Raw genomic sequence first — 24,947 nt, 5'->3', positions numbered from 1 at the left:
CGGCCTTTGTTAATTTCTGCTTATATCTGCTTCCTGTTGCTATGGTTGTACTATTTTAAGGAGTGTGTACAGGTTTGATGCTGTGAAAATGGTAGAGGCAGTTTTGCTGCTTTTGTAAAACAAGCGTGCTACTTCTGTTTTGAGGCAAGTTTTGTTTTTGTTTTTAGGTTCCATAACATGGTAGAACTTAAATATCAAACGATCTGCCTAGAGGCGGTGTCTTGTGGCACAATGAATTTACCACTCTTCACAATCTCCACAGCAATTTTTCAACGTTGTACGTTTTAGGGGAAAGGAGGAACATGGCCGAACACTTGATTGAATAGTTTGCAACACTAGAATAAAAAAAAAATCTGACTAGCAGCCACTTGCTCAGGGTGTTGAAAATGTATTTCACAAAGAATAGATGGAGAAAGGAGATGGTAGTTGACAAGTGACAGTTGGAAATTGGCAGTTGGCTGTTGGAAATTGGCACTTGGCAGTTGGTTGGTTTTTTCTGTTAGTTCTATTTTGACTGTGAAGGTGAGGGGAATGGAGACTTCGATCAGACCATGTCTGGAGGGGTTTGTAAATAATACTGTTGCCAGCCTGACAAGTAAAAATTAAAAATGTATTCAACTATTTGTATAAGATATACTCTTTTTTTCATCACAAATAGCCAACATGAGCTACTGTCAAGCAATGTGGTATTGAAGCTGGGGACTCTGCAGGTAGCAAGTCCCTTAGCTTTGAGCAGCCAGGATTGTGAGTTGAAAGAGGGAGCTATGGCCACATTATAATTATTATTATTATTATTATTATTATTATTATTATTATTATTATACTGCTCTTTATCCTAAGATCTCAGGGTGGTTCACAGGATAAAAGAACAAGTTAAAAGAACAAATAAATACTTTAAAACCAAACAAACCAAACCCTTAACCTGCCCTCCCACAAACACATTTAATAGGCTGTATAATATTCATCAGCCAAAGGCATGGTTGAAGAGAAACGTTTTCTCCTAAAGATATAAAAGGAAGGCACCAAATGAACCTCCCTGAGGAGAGCATTCCACAAATGGGGAGCCACTGCAAAAAAGGCCTGTTCTCATGTTGCCACCCTCTGGACCTCTCATGGAAGAGGCACATGAATGGCCTCAGATTATGAACACGGAGTCCAGGGCAGTTTATATGGGGAGAGACAGTCCTTGAGGTATTACAGTCCTGAGCCATTTCCCATCAGGCAACAGGCAGTATTGGCCAAAATCCTCCTGATTTCAGAAGTCAGGTGACCTAGGAGAGCCAATCCTATATGCCTTTGCCATATATATAGCACCAACGTCTGCTGCACTTCTCATTCAGGATGAGTTGCTGGCTCTCCGTGCTACTAGAGTCTTCCTGTGCCTGTTTTTTTATGACTCTCTTAGGTTTCTCTCTTAGGGACGCGGGTAGCACTGTGGTCTAAACCACAGAGCCTAGGGCTCGCCGATCAGAAGGTCGGCGGTTCGAATCCCCACAACGGGGTGAGCTCCCATTGCTCGGTCCCTGCTCCTGCCAACCTAGCACTTCAAAAGCACGTCAAAGTGCAAGTAGATAAATAGGTACCACTCCAGTGGGAAGGTAAACGACATTTCCGTGTGCTGCTCTGGTTCACCAGAAGCAGCTTAGTTATGATGGCCACATGACCCGGAAGCTGTACGCTGGCTCCCTCGGCCAATAAAGCGAGATGAGCGCCGCAAGCCCAGAGTTGTCCGCGACTGGACCTAATGGTCAGGGGTCCCTTTACCCTTTAGGTTTCTTGGCCTATCCATCCTCCCAGATGCTGCAAACACAGGAATCACGTCAGTGGCTTTGCCACCTTCATCTGAGCTATGGACTCTACAACCCTGGCAGGCCTCATCTGCTTTGAAAGCCTGACTAGATCACCAAAGCAACCCTGCCTGAAACAAATTGCCTAGACTTGAAAAATCAAGGTGGGCTCCAGGCACCATGTGTACAGCAGCCCTTTGAAAGGAGTAGGTGTGAAGCTAAGTGGGGAAAGAGAGATCTACCTAGGTTCCTTCATAGCGAGGCACAATTAGGGCTGGATTTTTTTTTCCTTTCACCCAACCCCCTGCTGTGGTGCTTTTAGCAGCCGCTTTGACCTGTAGGAATTAGCAAGTGAGATTGTAAAATCCCTCATGCTGCAAAAAGCTTCACCTGCTGATTCCTAAAGATCAAGCCATTCTAACAAAGAAACAAGAAGCAATTCACCACTTTGGACTGCATGGATCGGAGATGGGTTAGGAGCAATTTGGGGACATGCACAGACTTTGTGTGATGGGTTTCCCTACTTCCTCAAACTGCTGGCTGCTGGGAGGATGACAAGTGAAAGTAGGGTGCTGTGGGTGGGCCCTAACCCAAGCAGTGGAATGCAAGGAGGCTGATCTAATCCCTCTCCCAACACTGCATAGTCAGCCATGAATGTTGAGTGTTGTAATATTATGAAAGTGGTATAGAGGAAGGGATCAAAACTCTCTCGCTAGTGCTATGTTGGCAGGTTCAGAACCAGGTGTGCAGCAAGCTGTGTTGCATTGTTGTAGATTGTTGTTGTTTAGTCATGTCTGACTCTTCATGACCCCATGGACCAGAGCACGCCAAGCATTCCTGTCTTCCACTGCTTCCCGCAGGCCGCAGTTTGGTCAAACTCATGTTCGTAGCTTCGAGAACACTGTCCAACCATCTCATCCTCTGTCGTCCCCTTCTCCTTGTGCCCTCAATCTTTCCCAACAATCAGGGTCTTTTCCAGAGAGTCTTCTCTTCTCATGAGGTGGCCAAAGTATTGGAGCCTCAGCTTCACAATCTGTCCTTCCAGTGAGCACTCAGGGCTGCTTTCCTTAAGAATGGATAGGTTTGATCTTCTTGCAGTCCATGGGACTCTCAAGAGTCTCCTCCAGCACCATAATTCAAATGCATCAATTCTTCAGCGATCAGCCTTCTTTATGGTCCAGCTCTCACTTCCATACATCACTACTGGGAAAACCATAGCTTTAACTATACGGACCTTTGTTGGCAAGGTGATGTCTCTGCTTTTTAAGATGCTGTCTAGGTTTGTCATTGCTTTTCTCCCAAGAAGCAGGCGTCTTTTAATTTTGTGACTGCTGTCACCACCTGCAGTGATCATGGAACCCAAGAAAGTAAAATCTTTCACTGCCTCCATTTCTTCCCCTTCTATTTGCCAGGAGGTGATGGGACCAGTGCCCATGATCTTGGTTTTTTTTTTGATGTTGAGCTTCAGACCATATTTTGCACTCTCCTCTTTCACCCTCATTAAAAGGTTCTTTAATTTCTCCTCACTTTCTGCCATCGAGGTTGTGTCATCAGCATAGCTGAGGTTGTTGATATTTCTTCCGGCAATCCTGTTGTAGATTAGGGGAGGGGAAGAGAATTTGGAGGTAGTTGTGCAGTAAACTGTTCAACCAGCTCCCAACCTGAGAGTAATCTGATGTGGAAGAGAGCTCTACCCACTCCTCTCCACACAGGGGCAGAGTGTGAGGGAAGGGAATCTTCTCTTTCAGGTCTAGCCTCTCTTCCCCTGCTTTCACCACTGCCAGAACTTTGAAACTGTTCTCCAATGTTCTTCTTGTATAGGAGCAATTTGAGCACGTACAGCCCTCTTAACAGGGGTGCATTCTCTCTCTTAGCAGAATAGTATTTTCCCGCATGCCTGACAAATCCTCTAGCATGCAGAACAAAACAAAAAGCCTAGTATGTATCACTGTCCCACTGTTTGGCTGGCATGCATTCACTAATTTGAAAAGGGAGGAGATGATTTTCAGGTGCGTGTGGTTCCTCCCACCAGGCCCTTGCAGAGCTAGGCAGAGGCCTGTGCCAGGTAGATAATTTGGCCCCTTTTTTTACCCTGGGGATCACTGAAGTCTTATAAATAAATAAGTATACAATTAACTAGCTGGCCCTGCCACGCGTTGCTGTGGCTAATCCCTGTGACTGCCCCCACCCTGTCCTGACCCATGCCGTATCCCATTCCCCTCCCCCGGCCTTATCCTTCTGATTCCCCCCACCCTGTCCCGACCCATGACATATCACACCCCCTCTTCCCCCTACCCTCCAAGCGGTTTTGGTGAAACATGGATACTAGCGGACATGGCCAGTTTACATTTTTATAGATATAGATTTTCACAAAAGTTATGCTGACCAATAATTTTATTTCAAGGCTTGAACCGTATCTGCATATAAAGACAAAATGGAAAAGATTTCATTTTACAGATTGTGAATATCCTGACCGAGGCCCCCTTTGGAATCGGAGGCCCGGGCCAAGTGGCCCATATGCCCCCCCCCCCGTCTGGGCCTGCCTCCCACCCCTTTGGTTGCATTTATACAGTTTATGTCAACCGACTCGTCCTGAAGTGAAGGTTGGTGTTGTGGGGGGGAGTTGCTCCCATTTGGATTTTGCAAATCACGTTTCTGCAGCCTAATGCTACCAGAACTTCCTACGGGAGCTTTAAAGGATGTAGCTACAGTCGTGGGTAAGTGTATGTCATCCTACAAGGGGAGGAATCTTCTTTTTTATGTGCCACCACCTCTTTGAATCTTTGTGGATGTTTTGGCTCTGGCTGCAAAGCAGAAGGCCAGCATATTATTTAAGTAGCTGGGCTCCTTCCCTTTGAGGAAATCTGTCTGGGTGGGCTGCTGCCTGCTACCTCAGGCAGAATCTGCTCCAGATCCGCTTCAGCTCTCCTCCCATAGGGAACATTTACTAATGGATCATTTTTCTGACAGGGGTGGAGCTCCATCTTGCCGTTTAAAACCCTCCCGGTTGACAGATCTACCTGATAAATGGCTGCAGCAGATCTGTCGGAGCTGGGCTCCGTTTCAAGCCATAAATGGGAGTCCTTCTCAGTTGGCAGGTCTGATGGTCCCGTTATGTGTGTGTTCTAGGGCTTTTGCCCAATTTGAAGAAATGGTGTAGCCTAGTGGCAAAGAGACTGACCTTGCAGATCAGAAGGTTGCTGGTTTGAATCTCGTGTCTGCCATGAACGCACTAGGTGGCCTTGGATGACTCACTCTCCCTGCCCCAGTTGGTAATATGGGAGATAAAGACACTTGTCGTGCCTCACAGGATGCTGTAAGAATTACATCTAGATAATGCATGTGAAGGGTTTCGAGCACTGCATATCACTATGCAAATGTTATTATTAATTGATTGATTAGCTTATTAAAGCTGCATATATTTGCATATGATTAAAACAGAGATCAAGAAGCAAAAACAACAACAACAGTAGAGTACTGCATGTGTCACACTAGACACTGTGTATGTATGAGAGAGAAGAAGATAGGATGCTTCTTCTGAGATGGTACCACCGTGCCAAGTTTGTTGTATACAGTACTTGTAATAAATATAATTTAACACATTTAAAATGTAAAAATCTGCCTCATTTATCACATAGGTCTTTTAAAATTTATCAGCAGGTTTCTTGATGTTTAACTGGTTTGCTGATTTTTTTTTTAAGTTGCAATGCTAGTTTTTTGTGCCTCTATAAACAGCCTCCTTACAATCTGGAGTGGCCCTTCCTTGTCACACCCAACTTTGGGTTTTACATTTTCCGTTCTCACCGGCAGCCTAATTGCAGAAGCTGCTTTCCCTGTGCGACTTTTAAAATGTCAGTAATCCTCTTCAATTTTCTGATTCTGCCCAGCTTCACTAATGGCTGATGCACCGAATGAGTCAGACACTCTTGTCTAATCAGTAGCATCTATGCACAGAGGCAACCTGTACCGCTTGCTTCTGTGCCATAATTCAGAGCCAACTTGAAAATTATCTAAATATTATCTAAATGACACTTCTGTTTCCAGTGTATCTGAAGAAGTGTGCATGCACACGAAAGCTCATACCAAAATAAAAACTTAGTTGGTCTTTAAGGTGCTACTGAAGGAATTTTTTTATTTATCTAAATATTGTAATTGCTTTTCTCCTATATTAAAAAATAAGAATTTTTTGTCGTTTAGCAGGGTGCAGAATGATGCATGTTGACTCTGAGAGTCCACTCCTAGCGTATCTGGCCAATGATGGCTTCATCTTATATGAAGCAAATGAGCTGAGTTATTCCGTATGTTGAAAGCCAGCTGGGTAAGACTCGGGTTAGAAAGGCAGGACGCTCTTTGTCACTTGAGGCAAAACAGATAATGCCGTCCCGGTCCCACCCTCCAATGCCGCCTCCTCCTCTTCCGCAACCCCCTGCCCCCAGTGCTGAAGGCAGCAGGGGAGTTAATAAGTCTGGAGAGGAGCAAGCGACAAGCATTGCACTCCTCAGAGGCTGGATCTGCTGCCTGAAGCAACTGCCTCACCTCGTCTCATGGTTGGGCCCAGTGCTTTTTTTCCAGACAGAGTGCAGTCTCAGCACCTCTCAGGCGGGCGCCATTGCAGGCCAACACTCCTCCCACCCGCTTCTTGCCTTGGCATACTTCCAGGAAGCCCAAAGCAAACATTTCAACTCAAAACGGAAGCCGGCCAGCATATGCAAATCTACACTTTTTAAAAATAATAATCCATGACTTCACCTAGCTTCTAGCTGCTGCTAGCTGTAATTGGTTAGGCTACGAGGTGGGGCCATGTCACACTTCCTTTTCTCCCATGTGGTAGCAGCAGGCTTTAAGCTTTCCACCCAAGCCTCTAACATTGCACATGTGTATGTTTGCACGAGGGCCCTTCCAGGCTACCCTAGCCATCCGCCTCAATCTAAGAGAACAAGGGAGGTGGGGTGCATTTATTCGACCTGCGCCAGAACCAGGGGCAACTCCCAAACCTGTTAGGGACAGAGTTTGCCGTCGTTTTTAGCAGCTCTGTGGGTGGTGAATGTGGCTGTTGTCAGATTGGCATCTGTTCAGGGCTGCCCCACGGTGAGTTCCGGCCCACCTATTTTTCTTTTTAAAAAGCACTGGGCAGGTCAGCCCTGTAGGTAACTTGCAGAATACTAAAGGTGCAATATCCTGCGAAGTTCTCCAGTAGTAGCCACATGGTAAGCAATGAGCTTTTGCACAACTCCCACCAACTTTCATAGGGATTGCGCTAGAGAATATCCCTGGGCACTGATCCCCCAGAGGTGCTTCTAGAATTTCTTGGGCATTAAATGGGCACATAGATGCACTGCCCACCTGCGAAAGACAAGTCCAAGTCCTTTGCGGGTCCAAATGACTCTGGGCTACGAAGTGGCTGGATCTGGATGTGACACTGGTTGCCCCTGAATGGCAGAGAGGTTTGGTTGCCTAGCTATGGTAAATAAGTTCCTGCTAGAAAATGAGAGCAGCTGCAGGAAAGCCACATTGCTGCCTTTTCCATAGTGATGGGCTTCAAGCCAGATTCAAGGGGAACCCTGTTTTAACCGCAGGTGCCGCACACTTCAAAGTCAAGATTATCCTGGTATCTATAGAGACCTCATGCTCCTGTCCTGACTATTCCCTGCTGAATTCTACATTTGCTAGTGTTTAATATCTGATGCCGATGGGCGATACACAGAAAGAACTCAGTTGTAATCCTGTCCACAGGTTGCTGTACTTGTGTTTGCAGAAGCACATTTTTGGAATAATATATAAAATACAGGATTTGTAAGCATCCGGGAGGGAAAAAAATACTAGAGGTTTTTTTTTAGCAGCCAACAAATAATTCCAAGCCAGTCTAGTTATTCTCATGCACTTATATCTGACTTTTCTTCCATCATGGAATCATTGGCTATGTTCTACCTCCACTGTTGGAGGCAGTGGGCCTGTGGATACTAGTTGCTGGGAATCCCGAGAGTTGCATTCAAGTTCTGCTTGTGGTCTTCCCATAGGCATCTTGGTTGTGAGTCCTGGAAGACCTGCTCCATGTCTTACAGGCCTCTTTCCACCTGACCTGGGAGGATGGGGCCTTGACTGACTCCATCTGCAAAAGCGGAGGCTTCTGAACAGACACTTGGGCTGGGGTGTTGTTTAGGGGGTTTTGGTGTGCAGGGATTGTTGCCGTTATTGGTATTAACTTTTGTGTATCCTTATTTTAGATGCTGTTGTGATTTATGTGGAAATTGCTTCAACTTGGTTTTGTACTTTTGGATGTTTTATTTATTGGTTATGACTACTTTTGTTATGTTTGTAATTATGTATTTTTCATGTTGTAAGCCGCCTTGAGCATGGTTTTAACAATGCAAAGGCTGGAAAGGCAGCATACAAATAGAATTATGTATGTACTGTATCTCACAGGACGCTGAACTAGATGGGTCTTTGACCTGATGCAGCAGAGGTTCTCTTATGTCCTTAAGGTGGAATACATGTGATTTCCAGGAGGTCTCCTGTGAAAGAAGCTGACCAGGACAAGACCTGCTTAGCTTCAGCAAGATGATGGTCGTGTGCCTTCAGTTCACACCATATCTTGAGAGTTTAAATCCTTTAGGTAGGACAACTGGTTTGCTGTACAAAGGCAACACACTTTTACTTGCAATACGGGCAATGCACTTTTACTTGATTATAGAGAATGGCAAACGCTAAAGTCGTGTGGGCAGAGAAGCTGTGATTAATGCACAGGTAGAAAATTAGGCTTATAAAAATGCACTTGAAAATATGAGCTAATGGACCATCGCTGAGCAGGAAATGGACTTACTTGGATGGGAAATAAAATATAACATCTGTTGCTGCAAAACATTATGCACTCAGAGCCATGAAATAAAATTAACATTTTAGAAGGTAAAGTTCTTAGGGATCTGGGTCACTTTCTCTTTCAAGCTAGTAATGGGAATCTCTGTGTCTATATTATTGTCATCAAGTCTCACAGGTGCTTTGTGTGACTGAAGTTTCTTTTGGTTTATCATCGTCTCTCACCTCAGGATCAGATGTTCTGCTTTCTCAGTTTCAAACCTTCTTTCAAGGCTACCTATACATGCATCCTCAGTCTGAATCAAATGTGATCTTTGAATAGTTGGTCTCATGGTCCCTCTCGCAGGCTTCTACATTCCTTCTTAACGGATGAGAACTGGCTTTATTGCATTCAAAGGAATGAACACAAGACAACACGATATGTGGCATTCAAGCTGTTTTTCTTTTAAAACCACCTCTCTTGTTTGAACTCTCCTTTCAGCCTTAAGAATGATGGTTAAGGAATTAGACATTTGCAAATTCCTAAATGAAATGACCTGATCCACACCTCTTGGACTAATGTGCAGGTCAAAATTTGTCTATCCTTCACATTTCACACTCCTCCAAAATCTTCTGGTGCAGTTCAGACAGACTCTTGAGTAAGCTTAGCAGTCATGGAATATGAGGAGATCTCTAGATGTGGATGAGTAACTGCTTAAGAAACAGGAAGCAGAGGTTAAGAATAAATGGACAGTTATCTCAATGGAAGAATGTAGAAAGTTGAGTGCACCAAGGATCTGTATTGCATCCTATTTTTGTTCTCGAAACAAAATTAAAAAATTCCTTCCAGTAGCACCTTAGAGACCAACTAAGTTTGTCATTGGTATGAGCTTTCGTGTGCATGCACACTTCTTCAGATATTTTTGTTCTAATATTTTTCTGTTTAATTATTTTATACCAAATTTAAATTTATCTTTGTAGATTCAGTAAGGATTGCAGGTAGGCTGTTTCTGTTTCTGTTTGGCATTTGATATTTGATATTTAAGGGTGTGTACAGTCCTACATTATTTGAGCAGTTGAGTTGCTGTGGAACATGGCTCAGAATACTACAAACATATAAGGCTCCCTGTTCAGGATGAAGCTCAGGTGGGAAACCGGTTAAGCCAGTTTGTAGCTGAAGCTGGTTGTGAACTGTACTAGTTGACCAGCATATGGGGTAACACTAATCCTTCTCCCTAGAAATGTTTTGCAGCTCACTTAAGATGGATTTTGCTTTAACAGCAACAAAAACAAGAACACATTCATGTTTAATGTATAGACATACTTTAAAAAATAAATAGGGTAAACGGCCAGCCTGATGAAGGAGTGAGGAGCAAGAAATATGCTTGATATTGCGGTCTGAATTGCTAGTAAGGAGGACATCTGTCAAACGCATTTTGAAAGCCAAGGGAGCTGAGTTACCTTATGAGAGGTAAAAAAGTAGAAAGCCCTCCACTAAAGGTCTGTCTGAACACATCCTATTTGAAGCTTGCCTTCAAGCAATACTGAATAACCTATGTTTTATCATCAGTCACATTTAATAATCTGTACTGTATTTTAAAACAGAATTATATTTTATGTATTCCTTATTTGATTGATGATATTGGTTCATAGCTGCCAAGTTTTCCCTTTTCACGCAAGGAAGCCTATTCAGCATAAGGGAAAATCCCTTAAAAAAAGGGATAACTTGGCAGCTATGTATTGGTTGTTGATAACCAATATTTGAACTTAATATTTAGAGTTTGTGCTGATTTCATTGCACCTGGAGCAAAGTTGTTTTACCTCTCCGCTTGACTAGTATTCTGCATTGAAATACATCCGTTGTCTTTAGTGGATAGTGAGCCCGGGGATTTTTTTTGAAAAAGAGCCTTTCCTGGACCTCACAGGTATATCTCCCGTTGCTGCCTTGTAAGATTGCAAAGTAAAATTGTGGTCTTTGACTTGTTAACCCATAAAACAACTCCCCATCCTCTCCTTAATTTTAACAAGAGCGTGAGTTATTGACCCAACGAATGGCTTGGATAAACACAGTGGATGTTCCAGTTTTGGAATGAAATGTGTATGATGGAAGCAGCAGCAAGCTCTGACGCAGTTTCTGTGCGATTGCAGGAAACGAGGTGATTGCCGTGGACTGGAAAGGGCTAAAAGATGTTGACCAGATCAATATGGACAGCACCAGCTCACTCCATGGCAGCAGCATCCACCGGCCGTCCACCGAGGTAAGAATCCGTTCCGTGTCCTCTTAAGAAGACAGAGTATCAGGATCAAGTTTGGAGAGCATAAAGTGTGCTTCTTTGTTTGCATTAGAGAATGAGTCCCAGACGTACTTTGTTTTATTCATTTTCTGCACAATTGAATTTTGAGTTGCAGCAGACTACTTGATTAGAGCCAAATGAGATTGATTCCAGGTACATGAAACTTTGGAACATCTCAGATGTTCTTCATGAAGTGGGTGTCTGGGACAGTTTCTAATCTAAACAATTTGCCCAACGGTCTGGATGTGTGTTGGCAATACTGTGATATTTTCTATACTGTGGGCCAGATCATTATCTCCCCTACCCCTCATGGGCCGAGTATGACAGGTGTGACCCACCTGTCATCATCTGATGTTGCAATGATGTTGATTGTCCTGTTCTGCCTGCATGGTTCTTAAGGAGCACTTTGCAGAGTGCTTCACAAGATAGCCACTTTCAAAGTGCCACTGGTGGCTGCCCAGTTGGCAGTGTGACAGGGCCTTTTCAGTGGTGCTTCCCCTTTTGCAGAATACCCTCCCTCATTATTGACTTTTGGAAGGAATTTAAAAACATTCCTGTTAACAGAGGCATCAGGTGGCTGAAAGCCACTGTTCCTGGCAACTCTGAGATCTCTTGTTGATAATGTTTGCAATGTTTTTTTTAAGAATGCTTGCAACTGTTTGTTGTTGTTGTTGTTGTTGTTGTTGTTGTTGTTGTTGTTGTGTTTTTAATGTTTTACTATGTTTTATAAATACCTTGTGGGGCACTTTATAAGACCTGGCAGAGACGTGTGCACAGCACTTCATATAGGGATATGCAGGCATCACCTTTTGGCTAAACCAGGTTATTTACCTGCTCCATACCTGATGTCATAGACAACTGATAACAAGTTGGCATGGCTTAGCCAGCATAATTAGGCCCGTCCTTGATATAGAGCGGGGGTGGCCAACTCCGAAGAGACTGCGATCTACTAACAGTGTTAAGAACTGGCAGTGATCTACTCCCTTTTGGGGTGTTCAGGTCAAAGTTGTTAAGCTTTTTAGGGAGGAGGAAAGCCCCATTTTTAGGGGTTCAGGTCAAAGTTGTTGAGATTTTTTAGGAAGGAGGAAGTCCCATTTTAGGGGTTCAGGTCAGAGTTGTTATGGGGAGCCAAAGTTGTTGAGCTTCTTTGGGGGGGAGCCAGTGATCTACCAGTGATCTGCCACAGACGTCCAGTGATCTACCAGTAGATCACAATCTACCTGTTGGACGTACCTGGTATAGAGGCAGGGATCTGATAGCGAATTTTCAACAAAAAGAGGAGAAGATTCCTTGGATGGCTGCAGCAATGCAAAAGGATGCTACAGAATCTATAGCATATTCTTGCCTTGCTGTTGCCAAACAGAGAAGAATCTCCACTTTTTGCTCAAAATTTGCTGTCAGATATCTGCTGTTTGATAACCAGGCAGTGGTTTCTGTAGACGGTGTTATTTTTGTTGTTTGGCAGCCGCTGCGCCATCTGTAATTTTTATGCATGTGAGTTATCTATGTAATAAGCTTCAGTGAATACAATCTGATGAGACCTTTGGTCTTTTCAAAAGATGAATACTATTTTTATTCAAACAGGCCACTTTAGCTGTATGAATCTCTCACCATTGCAAAATGCAATGAGGTTGAGAGTTTCATTTCAATACATCTCTGCTAAGCTGTAGGGGATGACTCCAGAAACCCCTCTCTTTGTGCGATGATGGTGTCAGTGAGTTACCTCAGGATGCCACCTAACCCGCTGGAACTAGAGTGGCTCAAGTGGGGACTCATTCGGTGCCATCTTGCTGATCTTGTGAACTTTCCATCTCATTGCCCATTGTTGGAGAGCAACTGCTGGACCAGAGAGACCCTTGATGTGATCCAGCATAGGTGCTGTCTACTTTGACTGGCAGCACCTCCCAAGGTCTATGTTTAATATTAAAGACTTCTCTTTAGAATAACTAGCTAGACAAGCTCCCTCCCTCAGCTAAGGAGATCCATGCATATAAGCAGGCCTGTGAGCACACATCTACTGCCTGGATTTGGATAAATTGGATGTGCATTCAGAGGCGCACTATGCATGAATTTGAATGGTGGGCACATTTCAAATGCGCATCCTCATTCCCCTTTACATGCAACTAGCTGCGCATTATCGTCATGTTTATTCACGACGAGCTGGATTGTGCATAGGGGGTGTGTCACAGTTTTTGCCTGCAAGTTTGTAATTTGAAGAAAACGGGACAAAGCACGAAAGAAACTGAAGAGGGGAATTGAAGGGCTGAGATGGGGAGGGAAGAGAAATAGTCCAGTCAGGGCAGGGGTTGTTAGCTTGTGGCTCTCTAGGTGCTGCGGGACTACAACTCTCATCAGACACAGCCAGCAAAACCAACCATTGGAGTTGATGGGATTTATATCCCAACAGCACCTGATTTGGGGACAGAAGCATGTGAGAAAAGCTAAATGTTAATGTGCGTATAGCCAATGCAGAACATATATTTGCAGTGAAAGAGAATTCTGAAAGTAAGATAGCACAATAGAAAATGGAGGGCTAAAGGAAAGAACAAAAGGAAGACAGGGCTATGAAGAGAAGTTGGAAGCAGCAGAACCAAAGGAGCTTGAATGAATGTAGAAAAACAGGGGGGGAAATTGGGCAGCATGCAGGGGAGCAGAAGAAAGCCTCTAGCCTCAAGGTACAGAGAGCTCCATATTGTTGTATAAATCTATATGCACTTAATCATCCGTTACTGTTGTGAATAAGCTTTTAATCTTGCACATTCATCCCCTTTGAATGTACGTCTGCTGGTGCCAGAGATCTGGTGTTCAGCCATAAAAGACTGAAGGTGTTTGATCGCCATGGGATTCCCAATCCCAGAAGAGTTTTATCTATATTTTCCGCATGTCTGTGGTTCTCTCTCCCTTTCTCCCAGCCCGCTTCTTTTCTTCTCTTTGTCTGTTCATCTTTCTTATTCTTTATGTAGCACATGATGGCTGCACACGTACATTTGTGGCCATCAGGAGCAAATTGGGCTGGGGTGCTCTCTGCCAAGCTTCCACCCTGGAAGTGAAGGAGTAACACCCTTTTTCAATAAGTGATTAAGTAGTACATAGCTGTCAAGTTTCCCCTTTTCTCGTGAGGAAGCCTATTCAGCATAAGGGAATTTCCCTTGAAAAAAGGGATAACTTGGCAGCTATGGTAGTAGGTTGTTCATAGTAACCAGTAGGATCATCTGGTAGAGGAAGCAATGTGTGTTATATGCAGAGAACTCACATGTGACATTAACTTGGCCTCTTCTTTCTCCATAGCAAACACGGACAGATTTCTCCTGGGATGGCATTAACGTGAGTACCGTCCCCATTCCCTAAGACAGAGGTTGGCCCTCTGGGAATTGCTGGAGAAGAGAAGGTTAAGGGGTGATATGATAGCCATGTTCAAATATATAAAAGGATGTCATATAGAAGAGGGAGAAAGGTTGTTTTCTGCTGCTCCAGAGAAGCGGACACGGAGCAATGGATTCAAACTCCAAGAAAGAAGATTCCACCTAAACATTAGGAAGAACTTCCTGACTGTAAGAGCTGTTCGACAGTGGAATTTGCTGCCAAGGAGTGTGGTGGAGTCTCCTTCTTTGGAGGTCTTTAAGCGGAGGCTTGACAGCCATCTGTCAGGAATGCTTTGATGGTGTTTCCTGCTTGGCAGGGGGTTGGACTGGATGGCCCTTGTGGTCTCTTCCAACTCTATGATTCTACATCTCCCATCATCCTTGAGCACTGGCTGTGCTGACTAGGACTGATAGGAGCTTCAGTCGAACCACAGATTTTCTTGCATAGACTCCATGTGTCTTTGTGGGAGCCTATCTTGCTACTGGTGGGTTTTGGATTATATCTCAAGATGGGTGTATTGCTGCTTCCAGTCTGACCCATAGTGATTACATGGGTGCCTGCTGAACATTTAGGAATCACATCAAATAAAAATTGGCCCTCAGCGGGCATGTGAATGGCCCTCCACATCTCCCTGCAGTCATTCCACTGAGGCCTGGCACCTCCTTGCCACCCACTCCTGCTTTGCATTAGTTACCCAGAGGCAGGGAAGCAGCAGCAGGGGTCAGTACTTTTGAATTAGGTGGATGGATAAATGAATATTTATTTTGCTAAACATTTTAATTATGCTTTCCTGCGTTTAAGGATTTCGGTTATGAGGGCATCTCTGTGGCACACAAGCACTATAATTTGAAACTTTTCTCTGTTGTGAATGGATCCAGTAATAGAAGTCGTGATTTGCCTCATACATTTTAGTTTAACTCTTCATATTGCACTCTTTCTAAACATAGGAGGTGCTCCCATTTATTTTGAAATTTTGTCACTCTCTTTTAGTCAGTTTGGACATCATGCCAAGCTATGGTTTGCACTACGTATAGTTCAGAACAAAAGCCATGGGCTTCTCCTTCGGAAAGGCAAGCACAGAGTTAAAGCCATAGTTGTGTAGTGGTTAGAGTACTGCCCTAGGACTGGGGAGACCAAGGTCCAAATTCGCACTCTGCCATGAAGCTCACTGGGTGACCTTGAGCCAGTCACTGTCTCTTGACCTAACCCCTGTAGGGTTCCTGTGAGGATAAAAATGGGGTGTCACCTTGAGCTGATTTAAAAGAAAAGTGGGATACCAATGAAATAAATACATAAATAATGTTCACAGGAACCCTGTGCAGTAGGTTCGACCAAGTGACTGGCCCAAACTCACACAGTGGCTAAATGTTGATCAGAATCCTTGTACACGGAACTTCCATTCTTAGCTATCTTAGCTAATAGCTGCTGGTGAATCTACCCTCTGTGAATTTGTGCCTCTAACCCCTTTTAAAAACAACCCAAGCCAGATTCAAATAGGAAATAATAATAATAATAATAATAATAATAATAATAATAATAATAATAATAATAATAATTTATTATTTATACCCCGCCCATCTGGCTGGATTCCCCCAGCCACTCTGGGCGGCTTCCAACAAAATATTAAAATACAGAAATCCATCAAACATTAAAAGCTTCCCTAAACAGGGCTGCCTTCCTTGAGATGCCTTCTAAAGGTCTGGTAATTGTTGTTCTCTTTGACCTCTGGTGCGAGGGCATTCCACAGGGTGGGTGCCACTACCGAGAAGGCCCTCTGCCTGGTTCCCTGTAACTTGGCTTCTCGTAGCGAGGGAACCGCCAGAAGGCCCTCGGCGCTGGACCTCAGTGTCCGGGCAGAACGATGGGGGTGGAGACGCTCCTTCAGGTATACTGGAGCAGGAAATGCAAGTAAAGCTTTCCTTCATTTTTTTTAAATGAACAAATCCCTTCCATTTTTATACAAGAATAATAAATTCCTGCTGAAGCAGGGCTGGCTCTAGGTAGACCCCTGGTGGCGTGGTGAGTCAGGGCGCCGGGCCGATAGGCCGGGCGCCGCGCGGCAAAGCTGCGCAGAAACCATGCTGCGCCCGGCGGGGGCGCTGGAGCGATCTCCGCCCCTCAGCGCCAGGGCGGCCAACCTGCTCGAGACTGCCCTGTGCTGAAGTGAACTTGATTGTGTTTGGAGAAATTAGCTTTATTCTGTTGGGCAGAGCCTGGAGTTGCAGAGCTGGGATGGCCTGGAGCTTATTGCCACATACACCTGTACACATGCTGACCTAAGATCAATAGTTGCAAACAGCTTTGCTAGATAGCATGGCGAGCATCCTCAGGAATGGCCAATTCAGACACCTATCAGGCGAGGACATGGATACAATGGCATGAGTGGAGCATGCTGGCATGGCCTGAGACTCACCTGCCCGGTATCGCTCACCCTTGTGATTCATTTTTTTAATCCCTCTTTTTCACAAAGAGATTTGTGCTTCTCCGAAGAGGCGCTAACCTTTCAACAATTACTTTGTACATCCCCTCCCCCCACACACACATCCAGAGGGGTAGCTGTATTAGTCACTTCCACAAAAGCTTCTGCCATAGAATACATTTGTCAAATCTTTTAAATTGCCACAAGATCCTGGCCCGTTTATTAACACAATGTTCCTCACCCCAGCCATTATTCTAGTCTTCTTCATTAGCAAAGCCTTTTTTATTTAGGGAGGGAGGTGGAAATAGAGAGAGATTTTCTTTTGTACAGATCGACTGATTCACCATCAACACAGCGCTTAAGATTCTGTAATGGTTTTGTTCAAGGGCAGGAAAGGAAAAGGTTGGATTTTTTTTTACCCCAGCGTCACATTCCCATGGAGACATCTCCAGGTGATAGAAATCCTTATACAGAAGGCTTTGAATACTCAGCAGAACTATACTATAAATGCAGCCCCACAACCTCAAGAATAAGAAGCATGTAAGCTTGGGAAGAGTATGAAAATGAGGGCCACCATATAGATAAACACAAAGCATCCCCTTTCAGGTTATCTCCTTTCCCTTTGTAACATTCAGTTCCATTTGCCCCATGGCCCATGCCAATTGCACTGAGTGTTGCCCCTCCAGTGATAGCCAATGTTTTGGGGGCAGAGGCAAGGAAACGAAGAGCACAGTGACGTCAGAATGTTAAGTACGTTATGCCACATGTTGCTGAACTTAAGACCGGGCTGCAGTTTTCAACAGCAGTCCTCTGTTTATTGTAATTTTAAAGCCCTGCTCTAAACATGGGGCAAACTGAAATGAAAAATGTGTGGCACCAGGGACACTGGCCTGGACACCTGCTTAGTTACATTTTTAAAAATACCTTTCTGACCTCCTTTCCTCAGTAATATCTTCATCCAGTCAGTATTAATCTTCTACTCCCATTCTTCTCCTTTCGCTCCAGTGCTGTGTATACAGAACAATCTTACTTTAGGGTTGTCGTTGTTGCTGCTTGTTGTTGTCTTCATCTTTTCATAAATACTTCACTTGAACAAATTTCTGGCCAAAAAAGCACACCCGACTAGTCGTGAGATGCATCTCAGCACACCAGGGCTGGCCCAAGACAGGAATATCCAAAGTGGCATACACAATCCAATAATTCCCTCCCATGGGCAGTTCCTGACCGAGCTCCATGCAGGTTTTCAGTCTAGTTACTAATTTCCCCATCTTTATTTGTCCCTTCTCCTTTGGTTTCTTCCCAGTTCCTTGTGTTCTTAGAAGTCCAGACCCAGACTGGAATGTCTCCTCCCCCCCCCTCTTACCTTTTCATTCCTTTTACATGATCTCTCTTTACAGCTCTCCATGGAAGACACAACCTCCATCCTCCCCAAGCTGAAGCGAAACTCCAATGCATATGGGATCGGAGCTCTGGCAAAGTCTTCCTTCTCTGGTGAGGATCTCATCCCAGTGGCTCTCAAGCCATCTATCTCACTTTTTACCAATCTTGGCTTTATCCTGCGCATCTATATATGGTTCGGTGTAAAGTAAGGGATATATATATACTCCTGCGTATAAGACTACTTTTTAACCCAGGAAAATCTTCTCAAAAGTCAGGGGTCGTCTTATACGCCGGGTCATATTTCTTATACGGCAAGTAAATCCCAAACTCTATATTTTAACTGGAAAAGTTGGGGGTCGTCTTATACGCCCAGTCGTCTTATACGCCAGAATATACGGGGTATATATATATAGAGAGAGAGAGAGTGTGTGTGTGTGTCCCATGGACTGCAGGAAGATCAAACCTACCCATTCTTAAGGAAATCAGCCCCGAGTGCTCACTGGAAGGATAGATCCTGAAGCTGAGGCTCCAATACTTTGGCCACCTCATGAGAAGAGAAGACTCCCTGGAAAAGACCCTGATGTTGGGAAAGATGGAGGGCACAAGGAGAAGGGGAAGACAGAGGACGAGATGGTTGGACAGTGTTCTCAAAGCCACCAACATGAGTCTGACCAAACTGCGGGAGGCAGTGCAAGACAGGAGTGCCTGGCGTGCTCTGGTCCATGGGGTCACGAAGAGTCGAACACGACTAAACAACTAAACAACAACAACTATATATATATACCTTACTTTACACTGAACCACACATACCCTTTTTAAACCTGAAGTGACTTCATTACCCACTCAAATTCCAGGCTTGTGTGTCAATATACTCACCAGTTCCATTAAGACTTGCACTACTACTTCCTATGACAAATTTCCATTGTGGAACAAGTGAGTACTGTATGTCAAAATGTGTGAATAGCAGAACACCTGCCCCCACCTCCAAAAGACATTGTGACAACTCAAATGCCTTTAGTAGCATATGGCTTAATTGCATTTCATATGCATGCATTAGCGAAAGAAATTGGATACAGGCCACCACGGACCCATGGAGATTTGTGAAATGATGTGTTTGCATAAAATTTCTCTCCAAAAATATCCAATTGCTTATATGTTGTCAATTAATGGAGAGTGCTTAAGATGTGGGGAGGGGCTCCTTTATATTTGCTTATGCCTGCTTAATGTTATATAAAATCAGTAAACTTTTTTTTGAAAAAGAAGGAAATTGACTAATATTGTTTTGATGTGAATGATCTTTAGACCACGGGGAGGTTGAGGTTTTGTTTATTTGTTCATTAGTGGGTCTGAGTATTGCTTTGTTCACTATTTGAGTATTTTTAATGGATTTTATATGAAATACTAATGTATTATATGACTCCCCTCTCTTCCCCCCCTATGGTAATCTTTTTTCTCTTTTTTTGCTGTAAGTCGCTTGGAGGCCCTTGGGTGACAAGCAACTAATAATGAAAATGAAATAAATATCAGTGATTACACTGTGGCCCCCAATAGCCAGATGCCCAGTTCATTTTCCCCTTTGGTATGATAAAAGGCTGCAGTATCCACACTTTGTCAGATTAAAACATGGCAACTAAGTTCATTATGGGGCCCCGTGTCTTAGGACTTTTATGTGTTTCCTTACTTAAACCAGTATATAGATAGAGTTTTGGAAGCAGGCGTGAAGGAGGAATGGGAGAACTGGGTGAAAATGGGCCCACCCTAGGTTGACGATCAATGTCTCTGGAGCTGTATGATAGCCCCTTTTTGTTTTCCTAATGTCTGGCGCCTTAGGGATATCCCGCACCATGAAGGATCACGTCACCAAGCCCACTGCCATGGGGTCGGGTCGCGTCGCACACATGATTGAGTGGCAAGGTTGGGGCAACGGCAACAACCAGCAGCAGCACCACACTCACGAAACGGTGCGCAAGGACGCCGACGCTTACTCTGACCTGAGTGATGGGGAGAAGGAGGCCCGATTCCTTGCAGGTAGGCTGCTACTGTTTGGCCGCCAATCAGTGGATGGTTTGTGGTGGAGCAGGAGGGTATGGGGGGAACAGTTCAACTGGACTGGATTACTTGAGCCACCCGGATCCGTTTTCTCTGAATGCATCTTCTCTCTGGATTGCATAAACATTAACCCACTTGATGTTGTGGGTGCAGGGGAAACTTAGAAGGAATGACCTTTCGATCCCTTCCAGCTTTCTGGGAGCAAAGTGGAAATAGCCCAGGAGGCATTTCAAAGGAGAACATGCATGCTGAGGAAATGGTTGTTGTTAAAATTAATATGCTGCCCTTCATCAACAGATCTCAGGGAGGTTCACAGAATAAAATAAAATAAAAACAAGTAAGTAATTAAACCAAAACAGCAAAGCAATACCTGCCACCCCTCTTCTCACAGACACTTTAAAAAGGCTATAGGATATTAATCAGCCACAGGTCTGGTTGAAGAGGAACGTTTTCGCCTGGCGTCTAAAAAATATAATGAAGGTGTCAGGAAAGACTCAGCGCACTTATTGGGCCAGATTTAACTCACCATCCTCACCAGCGAAAGCTTGCATGACGTCTTCCACTAACACAAAAGGGCTTCTTCCCCCCCACTCATGTGCCCACGGTATTGACTTGGGGGGGGTGTTAGGAGAGCCCCCTAGCGGGGAAGGAGAGGGGAGATCGTTTCACCAAGCAAGCCAAAACGCTTGTGCTGATGGAGCGATCTCCTTAGTGCTATACCGAATTCCTTTGGTTATCTGGCTGTGAGATACACTGGGCACTTCCCAGTCCCATTCCATATTGCTGGCCTGCCACTGGTGGCGGGGGGGGGGGGGTAGGGGAATTCTCTAATAACATCAATACATGGGGTAAGTACTACGCACTGTAGAGCAGGGAGGGGGGAGCTCAGCACAGGGCTGCCGTTTGCCACTCTCTGCCCTGCGTTCCCTATTAAGGTGCAGTTGCAACAGGATGCTTACAAGGGTTACATTTCTTCCACGGCCCTTTGCAGGCATGCTTGTGTGTGCAGTGGGAATTAGTGAAACCAGGGTAACGGCAGCTATTGTGGATTATGGTTCTGAACCCTTCAGAAAACCAAATCCTGGTACTTGGGTTGGGAGCCTGGGCAATTGCACGGAAGATCAGGCTACTCCATATTGCTAAGTTAGGATCCCAGCCAGAGTTTCTCAGGAACTGGCACGAACTGGGCAATGGGACCCAAGAGGCAGGATCTGTGGCTATTGGCTGGGGGAGACGAATGGGGCAATTCCATGTACCGCTATCCTTCTCTCTTCTTTGCTCAACACAGGGGTAATGGAGCAGTTTGCTATCTCAGAAGCCACCCTCATGGCCTGGTCTTCCATGGATGGTGAGGATGTGAGCGTTAATTCTAACCAGGAGAACCAAGCTGGCAACTACAACGAGAACTACCAGGAGATGATGGAGAACCAGGGTGAGCATTGGCTTTTCCTTCTGGATTGGTTGAAGTGAGCACAGGTCCACAGAGAATTATTCAGCACAGCCCATTGGTGTAGGCAGCTTGACTTCCCTGAGTTGGCTAAGGCTATACAGTGGTACCTCGGGTTACAGACGCTTCAGGTTACAGACGCTTCAGGTTACAGACTCCACTAACCCAGAAATAGTACCTCGAGTTAAGAACTTTACTTCAGGATGAAAACAGAAATTGTGTGGTGGCAGCATGGCAGCAGAGGGAGGCCCCATTAGCTAAAGTGGTACCTCAGCTTAAGAACAGTTTCAGGTTAAGAGCAGACCTCCAGAACTAATTAAGTTCTTAACCTGAGGTACCACTGCATTGCATTTTTTGGGGTGGGGAGGGAGAAGCCTTCATTTCCCAAACCTGCCCACTGTTTACACTTTTCCTTTTAGGACATCCATCTGCCCCATTCTAGCCATTGCTAGTATAGTATCGTAGCTGAGAAGGGTGAACTGTGCTCTTAACACCAGCAGGGAACATAATAGGTGGTCTTAAGGAAGCTGCTCTCCTCCGTCAGGCGCACAACCCTGCCTGTCCCCATCTGCAATTCGGGGTGGGTGGGGGTTAATGATAAGGACCTAGATTATATGGATATTGTAAGAATTGTTGAGATAATGCCTTGGCAATAAGCATTCTGAGATAATTCTGATAAAATAACACAAGCCTTCTCCACAACAATTCAGGGCAAGTCTTTCATTGTAGCTGCCCCTTTTCTGTAGAACTGCATCTCCTCTTGAGATACAATAGACCAGTTGTTTCCAATTGGTGGTCTACGGACCCCAGGGGGGTCTGCGGTGCCTTTCACATAACAAAAACTATGGTAGAGATACCAAAATTTTCAAAAGTACTGGGTCCATTGGCTAGGCTTTTGAAAAACCAGGAGTCTGTGCAGTACTTAGCTATTTGGGAGCCACTGTGGTGCCTCTCTATACTTCCCAGAAGGCACTTTTGTTTCCACAAGTTTTTCCTCTCTGCCTTGTGTGTTTATTCTGTACTGTTTTAAAGCCTGCATTTAATTTGCTTATTTTGCACCATTTCAAAAGCTGCTTTTAGTTGTTTTGTACGTAAATCACCTAGAGATTCAAGTGGATGAAGATTCGTAAATTAATAATGTATCTAAACACTAAAGCACTAAATAAATGCTAGATATTTGTTTATTTATATTTATATTCATATTTATAAACCTCTTTCCCCCAACCCTTTCTGGGATCTGTGAGTCTCAATCCTCTCACTAAGAGGAATTTTGGCCCATTAAAAAACCCTTTAAAGAGGCACGGGAGCCTCCATAGAAGCAAAAGAGCTCTCTGTAAGAGTTAGAAGGCTAATAAAAATGGTTGAAGGGTAGAGCTAGCACATTTGTTCCCATTACACATACACACACACACAGGGTGTTTTATTAACCCTATTTGTAACGTCTGGAGATGACTGGACTCTTATTTCCTTTCTTCTCTTTTTTAAAAATGTATTTTTATTAAATATTTTCTTGGTTTACAACTTTCTTCCATTTTTAAATTGTGTCCCCCCCCAATTCCCTCCCTGCAGAGCATCTGGCCCAGGCACAGTATGACAGTTGGCCTCACTCCTACGTCTCGCAAGGCATGTACTGCCTAGGTTCCTCCGACGCCTGGGAGACCAGCGACCAGTCACTCATTGCGTCCCCAGCAACTGGCTCCTATCAGGGCCAGAACTTTGAAGAGTCCCAGCCCAGCTTGCAGGAAAGCGTTCTGATCCAGAACAACCTTCTTCAGCAGCATCAGTTGTTGCAGCTACAGCAGCAGCAGCAGCAGCAACAGCAACTACTACAACAACAACAACAACAACAACAGCCACAACAGCAGCAGCAGCAACTGCTCTCTAATACTAGCCTTGTGGATGTATGGCCTGCTCAGACAGTTCCTAGTGGCGGCGGCAGCAGCACAGATTCCAGCACCTTTGTGGGAATCCACACAGAGGAGGAGGAAGGCAACCCCTTGCTGGAGAAGGCTCCCTTACTGAACAAGAAGCCCTCGCCCGAGGAGGACGATGCTGTCTGCCGGGACCTGGAGTCCCTGTCCCCCCGGGAGGAGCCGGAGCCTGCCGCCCTCAGCCGCAAGGTCTCCGATGTTACCTCGTCCGGGGTGCAGTCTTTTGACGAAGAGGAAGGTGAAGCCAACAACTGATGCTGCCATGGAGGAACCCTTTGCTCTTATGCATGGGAAACACACGGGTGGGGTGGGGGAAAGGGATAGGAAAACCCCCTCTCCAGCTCCTGAAGTCCCCAAGCGCACACGAGCACACTTGTTTGTTTGTTTTTAGTTTCATGGCAAGGTAAGCCGAGGACCAAAAGTGCTGGGCAATGCTAAGTCTCCCCCACCCACCCAACCCTTCTTCTTGCACATGTGGGGCTGAGCCTTCAAGACCTACTGCCTTGGACACCCAAACACAGAGAGCTCAGGGAATGCAAGACGGTGGCCTCCACTGGCTGTGTGGTGGATACAGGTTGTGCTTTTAGCAGAGATGTGGGTTTTTCTTTGAGGGGAGGCACACATTCGTCCTTAATTCAGCGACGCAGAAGATGCTGCTACAATCTGCCTTGGCTCTTGGGACTGGAGGGTCAAGAGTTTCAAACGACAGTGTTGTGGAGCAGGAACAGCGAGGGCGTGCGGCTTTGTAGACAAAAACGTACCGCAGCAAAAATTGCAACCCCAGGGCCCGTCCTAAAGTGAGGTGCTACCTGGAGAGGCACTCTGGACTTGAGTCCGGGAAGAGAGTGATGTGTGGAGAGACTCTGTGGATGTGCAGGCCATGCACCAGAATGAGGCTCTGTGGGTACCAACTATCTTTGATGTGGACAGAGCTGCTCTATGAGTCCAGCCCAAACCTCATTCTCCAGCACGTGTGCGTTGTTGGCCTCTGCAGAAAGCTTCCTTGTTAACCCCCCGTTACCTCTGCCTACCTGGGAGCTGGAGAGAGGGGTTTCTCCCCCTATTTAATATTGGATACTGCATGCAGGGGAGGGGGGGAGGGGGGTCATCTGCCAGTTTTCTACTTTATGCAGCTGTGGAGTCCTCTCCTTCCAGCAGTGTGCAGGTGCAGAAACCAAGGGAAGCAAGCATGTGTGGCTTCAGCACCACCCTTTTCCAGTTTATGTTAGAAGTTCTGTCGCTGTTCCCCTCTCCCTGACTTTTTTTTTTGTATTTCCAAGTAACAGTTTTTGAAGCAGAAGCTAACGGAGAGGGAATAGCCTGGGTGCCACTTAGTGTGAGGTCATATTCCTTTCCTAGCACCACTAGATCTTCTGTAGTGCCAAAATATTGATGAAGCAGAGACTGGGGAAAGGGCGATTTCCCTCTTTCCGTTGAAATCTCTCTGTCTCCTTTTTTATGTTGACAATGTAAATATTTCTCAGG

General features: G+C 45.0%; 1 protein-coding gene across 1 annotated transcript in view; it reads left to right on the top strand.

Annotated features, from left to right (window-relative positions):
- FAM131B (family with sequence similarity 131 member B) overlaps positions 1 to 24,537 on the top strand; it is a 47,844-nt gene extending 23,307 nt beyond the window's left edge. Inside the window, exons 2-7 of the mRNA XM_060269037.1 lie at positions 10,728 to 10,837; positions 14,162 to 14,197; positions 18,053 to 18,142; positions 19,853 to 20,063; positions 21,373 to 21,516; positions 23,101 to 24,537. Of these exons, the coding sequence (XP_060125020.1) occupies positions 10,728 to 10,837; positions 14,162 to 14,197; positions 18,053 to 18,142; positions 19,853 to 20,063; positions 21,373 to 21,516; positions 23,101 to 23,717 (1,208 nt within the window). The 3' untranslated portion in view covers positions 23,718 to 24,537. The remainder of the gene's footprint in view (positions 1 to 10,727; positions 10,838 to 14,161; positions 14,198 to 18,052; positions 18,143 to 19,852; positions 20,064 to 21,372; positions 21,517 to 23,100) is intronic.
- Positions 24,538 to 24,947: the final 410 nt, after the last annotated feature.

The sequence above is a fragment of the Zootoca vivipara genome, chromosome 16 (genome assembly GCF_963506605.1).
Source record: "Zootoca vivipara chromosome 16, rZooViv1.1, whole genome shotgun sequence".
In the NCBI taxonomy this organism is placed as follows: domain Eukaryota; kingdom Metazoa; phylum Chordata; class Lepidosauria; order Squamata; family Lacertidae; genus Zootoca; species Zootoca vivipara.
The sequence above is the reverse complement of the archived record's forward strand: the minus strand, read 5'-3'. Positions and strand labels throughout refer to the sequence as shown.